This window comes from Cicer arietinum, chromosome 6 (assembly GCF_000331145.2).
Source record: "Cicer arietinum cultivar CDC Frontier isolate Library 1 chromosome 6, Cicar.CDCFrontier_v2.0, whole genome shotgun sequence".
NCBI classification, from domain to species: Eukaryota; Viridiplantae; Streptophyta; class Magnoliopsida; order Fabales; family Fabaceae; genus Cicer; species Cicer arietinum.
This window is the reverse complement of record NC_021165.2, coordinates 16,888,765-16,897,018: the sequence shown is the minus strand read 5'-3', so window position 1 is coordinate 16,897,018 and position 8,254 is coordinate 16,888,765. Positions and strand designations below refer to the sequence as shown.

Below are 8,254 nucleotides of genomic sequence, written 5' to 3'. Positions count from 1 at the left end.
ATGTGGTTTTTAAAGTTTAATACATGTTTGTTCCTATTACTACAAAGTTATACAACTCCTCCATAATTAATTTTGGACACTAGTACAAAATAATTTTGTGTTCCTATTTACTAAAATTTTAGCTATGCTCGCAAAAAATTATTATTATTTACTATTACATACAATATTGGTCGTATTGGTCACTTGTTCTTATTAACTATATAAGTTTTATTGTACTATTTCTATTAGATTCATTAAGTTTTCCATCAAAATTCTAAGATTCCAAATTTTTTTGTTTTGGTCGATTTTCATCTCCATGAGACTCATTTCATCTTGCAATTATATTTCTAGTCCCAACATAGAGAAACTTGAAGCATAAGCATCAATGGATGCACAAAAAATAAATTCCTTGATCAAATGTAAATATTCATCATTTTCAACAATAAAAACAAAGGATCATTGATTAATGTTATTAGGAAAATATGAAGTTCAACAAAAAAAATACCAAGAGTACACAAAAGGCCAGAAGAAGAAGTTTCTCGAGGTTGGATTTAGTGGTAGAACTTGAACAAATACTTTAGAGGTGTCGAATTTTTAAATTTTAAATTGATAAATTAATTAAACATAGTATTTTATTGTACATTAGAATTTTATACTGTAAATTTGCGATGTAAACACGCAAATATTTTTACAAACACAACTTCAAAAGAAGGAGGGATTGGATTGAAAAATTGCACGGTTTTAGGGGAGATAGAATTATGGATTTAACGTATTATTTTGGCTCATATGTTTGTAGAGGAAAAAGATAGCTAGTTTGGTTGAGCTTTTATAAATTCTTACAAAATTAAACCCAAATTAATGAGCTGTATGTTGATTTGGTTCAGTTCAATCAAATTGACATTAATAAAAATTAAGATACTTATTTTAAAAATATAAATTTTCTATTTCAATCACTAGATTTTTTATACTATATATCAAAACATTACGTAAATATTTTTTTAACGACAAGAGTATACAAATTACAATGAAAAAAATAATATGTAAATTATTAAAAAATCCTTAAAGAGAACACATATTTAAGATAACACTAGTGACGTAGTATTTGTTGAAATTCAATTATGAGTGGTTAGTCTCACATTGACTAGGAATGGAGGCTACATTGGATCGATATATAAAGAGAATGACCCATAAACCTATTGTCTTAAAGTTTTGGGTTGAGATGTGGTGTCTAAGTCCTCGAATTCCAGATAGTTTATTTTAAATGAAGTAAAACTATATTCTCAAATCAATAGAGATTGAGTTTATTTCGGTTCATATTGAACTTAAACATAGAAAAAAAATCAATTTATATGATTTCGATTTTATTTTTTTAGTTTATCAGATCATTGGTTTGATTTTTAAATCTCTAGACGAAACTCAAAATATATACAATAATTGAAATTTACGTTGAAATGTGCAGTGTATTTCTTTAATTAGTATTTTTTTTTAATGATTTTATAGGTTATTTTTATTTTAAAAAAATGCTGACGACTTTGAAGTGGTGGCGGCAAATCAAACCCCATCAGGGATTGAATCAAGAAGCTTGCGAAAAAGTGCAGGCAACATGTACAAGATCACAAGAATATCTTTGATATCAATAACTTTATCATAAGTTGCAGTCGATGGTTAAAAAATAAGAATTGATTTGGACGAAGGATATAAAAAAATAACAAGAAAGATCAAGCATAAAATAAAATAAAGATCAAGGAGAAAGATTCTGATAAAAATATAGTATTTGAATCTTTCTTGTTCCAAATAAAGAAGAATTTTTTTTAAAAAAAGGTGTTATACTTCTTCAAAAAGCCTCATTAATATTTAGCTTATATTAATTAAGATAATAGTTGGTTAAACAATTTTTTATAGTCTAATTGACATTCTAATTTATGTCCATAAAGTAATTAATTAATGATTAAGTAAATTTTATTCTTTGTAGTTTTAATTGATATTTTAGATTCAACGTATAAAAAAAATTATGGATGGTCAAATTTTTTTAATCAATAAATTTGGACATTTCATATTTTTTTGTAGTCGAAGTATTTTTAATTTTTTTTGTTGTTGTTGTATTTTTTAAGCTAAAAGGGAAGTAAAAACATTTAAGAAATATTAAATACAATACTAGTCGCATTAGTTAGACTTGTTAGTTTTTCTGATTAGTATATAAATCTTATATATTGTGCTACTTCATGTAACAATAAATCTTCTATTATTCAATGTACTATTTTTTTTATCTCCTTTGTAATTTCTATCTAAAATTATAATATTTACTATGAACTTTTATAAATAAAATTACTACTAATATTAAAATTTTAAAATTTGTTTTAGACCTATATTGTGGAAATCATGTTTATATTAGTTTTTCAAATTTTTATGTGTCCATGCAAATGAAGGCATTAACTAATGAAATTAGGATATTTTTGAAAGAAAAATTAGTAACGATCTATAAGAAATTATAGTGGAAAACATCCGTATGTATATTTCTCTTGTGTGTTGTGCACTGCAGTTGCATTTTAAAACGGCACATCAGATCCAAAGCAAAATAAAGCACGCTATATTACTCCACCACATCACGTGCAAGTCTTATACTTTCATCATTCATACTATCTTTTTATTTATTGTTTTATTTGGTTCATCACATAAAAAAGGTTCATGAACAATGTAATGCCTGGAAACTGCACATTTGGCTCCATAATGACATGGATAAAGGTTGTGGTGTTCCCATTTAGGACACGTGTGTAATGATGACACATGGGAGCTATGGACTTTGTTCCTTCGACAATTACCACTGTCATAATATAATTGATGAACAACTTTATCATTCATAAAGAATATTATGTCACGTCTCTATGTATATCCTTTATTTACCAAGCAACCGTTAAACAAGAAGCAAAATTGAAGATTAAAAGCTACTTTCCTTTTTGCCTATTTGTTCAAGCTAGCTAACCATGCTATATATGTAAAAGACAGTAGCACTTGCTAAAATTACTAGGGGGGGTACATTGTTGATGACGACTGTCATGTGATCTGTTAAACGTTCTCTTTCAATTAAAGGCAAGCAATATTTTCTTCGGTATCTTTGATACTTTATTAATAGATATAAACGTACTTATTTTGCAATTTCTAATAATTGAAGATCAATCCAAAAAGACAATTAACACTTGTAAAATGGTCCAAAAGAGTGAATGACAATTAACGCGTATAAAATGGACTAGATTCTCTCATACGCATTATGTTCATTTAATAAAGTTAACTCTACGGAAACAATGCAAAAAAGGAACATGCGTTTCCACTATTTAACCAAACAAATCCATAATTAAATTTGAAAGCCAAGAATGATATATATATATATATACATGTATTATTTATATATATTTATTTGATATTGCATTTTTTTTATCTCTTACATGCTAACACCTTATTAATATATCAAATCTATCTATTTTTTTCTCTCTCTGAATATATCATTTAAATGTTTGGATGTTCATTAATATAATTTTTCTTTGAAGTATATATCGTGGGTCCATAAATTGATAGAATACTAAATTTTTACTTCTAACTTTTTAATTAATAGTTGTGGTTTTGTCGATATTTACACATACTAAGACTAGCCAATTAATAAATTTTGTTCTATGAAATCTTGATATATAATTCAATAAGTATATGTGAAACTTTTAAAATTTTATTACTTTTGATAAAATTATTACTTATATTTTTTTATAATAGTTTCATTATTTATTACATATCTCTAATAAGTAGTTAAAAGTATTAGTACTAAAAAACAATAATTAATATTAAATTAAATTTTGAAAACGATGTATATTCCTACCAAAGTGAGAATTAAAAAGGAAGTCATGAAGTAAATTATAAGATATGGGTGCTATAAGTGGTTGTTAATTTAAATCATTTATATTAAAATTCTTTTCCGTTCTTCTCACCTCTTTATGATCTCTCTTATCAATTCTTTTTTTCTCTCTGACTTTCTATTTTTCTTTAATATTTTCTTTATGTATTTTTCATAAAAGACATTGTATCTTAATTAAAATTTAGTAAACAAAAGATCACGTATACAGAATGAATATTATTTTTTAGAATTGATAATAGAGGTGAAGATCATTTTTAGGGGAAAAGATCTACTTGGTGTTAATTTGGATAGTTATAATCATTAACATGCGCCTAGGAAGAGTTAATTAGTTCTTCTCAGAAAAATAATACATAGTTGAGCATAAAAAGGAAAAGTTAATTAGTTTATGCAGTCATTTATTTATGTGTCAAACATATGGTCCCCACGGTGAGTTGGGGCATCATAGTTTGGGATCGAGAGGATATTCCAAAACAGTCTAAAGGAAAGAAAAAGAAGAATTCCATACACACACAAAAATAAAATAAAGGTAATTGAAGATGCAGAAAGCTAAAAAGGAAACGTGCACCCAAAAGGAAGCTCGAATAGAAGACACTTTTTTCATAATAAATAAAATTTCCAAATAACAACTGAAGTTGTATGAATGAGTTCTAAACAATGAATAATGTAAACCACCCTAACAAGAACTAGCTGATTCCTTTATTGTACTGGAAACACTGAAAGAGACAGAATGCCATTAATTGTACAGTTCCCACACGACACAACCCGAATTTAACCTTAAGAAATTAAGAAGATTCTAAACTTCTCTACTGCTATCTATGAGAGCTCAGCTGAGATTGATTGTGTGTGTTGTTGCAGAAAATTAAGGCAGGTAGTTGTATCCAACATAAAGAGAAAACAGTTAAATTTAAATATATAACTGTACAAAAGTCCTATACCACCCATGATCACCAGCATCACCGTCTCTCCAATATATATGTACCAGAAGTTGCACGGTCAATTTACTTTAACCTTGTGTCAGTTTAGCTTCCTTACCAGTCATCCGTGTCCTGTGGGCACCACTACTCACTACACTCTAGCTACTTATCTCTCCCTCTCCACTTCACTTTCCATTAATCCCTCTCTACCTATCTCTTTCTCTGACTCTATAACTAAAAATGCACGCTTTTTTTTTTGTTTTTTTTTTCTTTCTTTCTTTCTTTCTCCTCTCTCTCTCTCTCTCTCTCTCATTCATTACATTCAATGTAAACGAACCCACTCGTACCGACCCTCCAACGGCATACCTCTAACAATATCAAAGTTGTACCTGCACACAAGGGAAAGTTGTTAGTTAGTTAGGGTTCGATTCTGCCATCACTTCATCACTGCCAGGGAGGGAGTTCAGTAGCTCATTGCTCACATTCCTTTTCTAGTGTAATTTTTACCGTCGCTATGTAAGAAGTCATTTGAAAATAACAATAATAGAGAGGAAGTGCTTTTACTACATTACCGTTATCAATTATTGATACAAAGATTATAGTTGAAAAAAATTGATTAATATTGCTTTGAAACTTGAACTGGCCGTGACTAATTTTCTCGCCATGGGGAGTATATAGCGTATAGTTATATTTTACTTACTTCTCGGCAAACCGTTTCTGCTCCTCCCTCTCGGCCTTTGCAAAGAATTCATCCGTCTCTTCCTCCGTCGGCCTATTCCCAGTAAACAACACTCTTGGTTTCGAGTCTCCGTTGTTCAATAAACTGAACACGATCGTGGAAAAAAAATTAATTAAATATAGATAGCATTTCTTAATTGGCAATTTTTCGTTAGAAAATGGAACGTGTAAATATTAGAGCAGCGAAACTGAAATAAAGTTAAAAACCTGAATGACTTCAAATTGCGCTTCGTTGAGTCTACCGTTTCGGAACCCTTGGTTTGCAGCTGGAGGATCATCAATTCATCACATTAATTGGCGAATCATAGTAAACTAATGCAAATAAATTCAATTAAATAGGTTAATTATAGAAAGCAATTCCAGCTAAAAAGAAAGAAAGAAAACTCAAATAAACAAAAACAAAAATAATTCGAAAACGGAAGTTCATTGGTGAACTCAGAATTTCAAAGAAACTAACCTCCGAATCTAACGGCGAGGTTTCGAGCTCCTTAACGACGTCGGTGGTTACAGCAAACTTCCTTGAGCGGAAACGAGACAGCGGAGTCCAATCCAACCGAATTTCGTCGGAAGCCTCCATTACAGCTGAATTCACGGAAGTTACCGGCGAGATGGTTTTGTCTGGAGATTGAGGAAGTGAATGATTGGAGTTGAGAAGCTGGAGCTGCATTTCAGAGGAGCGGAACTGCGACGCAGGAGGAGAAAGAGAAGCAGTGGTTTTCCTTTTCTTGGAGATGGAGGTTCCGTTTGGAGAAGCATCGTTCATGGCTACAATTGTTGAAGCAGAGCGTTTACAATCAGCCATTTGTGTTTTGTTTCTCTGAATTGGGTTTTGCTATTTTGAGAAGAGTGAGAGAGTATGGAGGAAGAAGGAGCTTAAAAAGAGAGCGATCGCAGAGAAATGGTGACGAGCCTAACGATTACAATGGACGGTTCAGATTAACTTATATTTAATTTATACCGCAGTAGGGAGGGGGATTCCTTTTTGTCTCCCTAGCAGTAAACGGATATAGTAGGTGTAAAACGTCATCGCCAGGATAACTGCAATTACGTTACGGCTCGAGTATAATTATTACAATAATAATCATAACAATTATTAAACACTTGAGTCAAGATTTAAGAATAATAACAACTAGTATGGCGAACATAGATAATCAATTCATATTATAAAAATTATTTTATATTTTTTGTATTTATTTTATATATTTAAATAAATTATTAATTAATATATTAATGGTGTAAAAAAACTTAATAAATAGATTTATTTTATTTTTATCAAATCTATAAATAAATTTTTATATATGATTGGTTTACATGACATTAAAAAAATTTACAGTGAACTAAATATTCATAAAATATATAATATTTATTAAAATTAATTATGTAAAATGAGGGTTATTCATTTGATGGAATGATAATATAGATAATCATTGGAATAGAGTGTATTTCATTAAGTATAAGAGAACTATATTGCTTTCTAATATAATTTGTTTACTGAGTTAAATATTTAAATTCTTTGTACATTTATTTAGATATCTCTTAGTTTTTCTATGTAAGCACATAAAACAGAAAATTATATTCTACACCACATGCTTATATTTTTACCTCATATTTTAATAAATATTCAATTTTATACTTTTTTATAAATAAATAAAAATCAAATTTTATGTTTTTTGGTTTAGAAAACTTGAAAAAAAAATTAAATACAAAATTTTAGCTTTATAGATAAATTTGTATTTTAAAAAAATTAAAGAAAAAAAATCCAAAATACAAATTTTGAATTTAAAAACCAAAAAGTTATGTATTAAAGCTTTCAATTTTCTACTATAAAAATTTTAAATTTTTTAAAACACATTAATATTACAGAAAACAAAAAAAAAATTTGAAATATAAATGTGTTCCAAAAAACTTGAAAAAAAACACAAAATTCGAAATATTTTGAACGAGTTTCAAAATACTTTATTTAAGTTTTCCGGAACTCAAGTTGAATTAAGTGAGGTACAATTTTTTTTTTTCAAATGAAAATGATAAAATTGGCAGAAAATGCGGGAATATAAAGGTTGGTTATAAGGTATAATTTTCGGAAATAAATTATATTTTTTAAAATACAAATACATTAAAAGTGAATTGAATGAATGAAAATATCAAAAATGAATAAATTTTATTGAGTGGAAAAAAAATTAAAATATTTTGTATTTAAATTAATGTAATAAAATATAAATTTTAAAAAAATAAAAAAATTTAAAAAAGCTTAAAATAATAATTCATACATATATATGGGTTTAAAAATAAAAATATTTTTGTTATATATATAATAATATTTATAAATTTATTTTTAACAAATAACAATTTAAAAATCTTTAAAACAATTTATTTGAAATTTATTTAAAAATTGAATTTTTTTTTTTGTGGATTATATGTTGTATAAATATATTTGAAATTCGAATATATTATGTGGTTTTTTTTAAATTAAATATGAAGTATATGTATAAGTGGTTCCTAATATAAAATTTTTGTCAGAGTTTCTATATGATTGTCTTTTGCTAAAGGTAAGTCGGTTGATCTTCTTTGCATGTGTTTAGATATGAGTTTTTTATTGATCGCAATGTTACAATCTTGTAAGACCTAATTTTTTTATGAATGTTATTTATTATTTATCACAATTTAGATATGAGTTTTTCATTATGTTAATTGGTGAATTTTATATATTTGAGAATTATCTTTTTAG

The 8,254-nt window shown here is 27.5% G+C and overlaps 1 protein-coding gene across 1 annotated transcript; it reads right to left on the bottom strand.

Annotated features, from left to right (window-relative positions):
* Window positions 1-4,449: 4,449 nt before the first annotated feature.
* On the bottom strand, window positions 4,450-6,448 carry LOC101496012 (uncharacterized). The gene is made up of 4 exons (XM_004505145.4): window positions 5,987-6,448; window positions 5,737-5,795; window positions 5,492-5,614; window positions 4,450-5,180 (listed from the first exon to the last, which is right to left on the bottom strand). Exons 1-4 carry the CDS (start codon window positions 6,329-6,331, stop codon window positions 5,114-5,116), a joined length of 594 nt encoding a protein of 197 aa, XP_004505202.1. The 5' UTR covers window positions 6,332-6,448; the 3' UTR covers window positions 4,450-5,113.
* Window positions 6,449-8,254: the final 1,806 nt, after the last annotated feature.

Coding starts and splice junctions, on each gene's coding strand:
- LOC101496012 (XM_004505145.4), bottom strand. CDS start 6,331: ATGGCTGATTGTAAACGCTCTGCTTCAACAATTGTAGCCATGAACGAT. Junction 5,796..5,986: donor CCTCGCCGTTAGATTCGGAG/GTTAGTTTCTTT, acceptor ATGATCCTCCAG/CTGCAAACCAAGGGTTCCGA. Junction 5,181..5,491: donor CAGAAACGGTTTGCCGAGAA/GTAAGTAAAATA, acceptor CCTTGTGTGCAG/GTACAACTTTGATATTGTTA.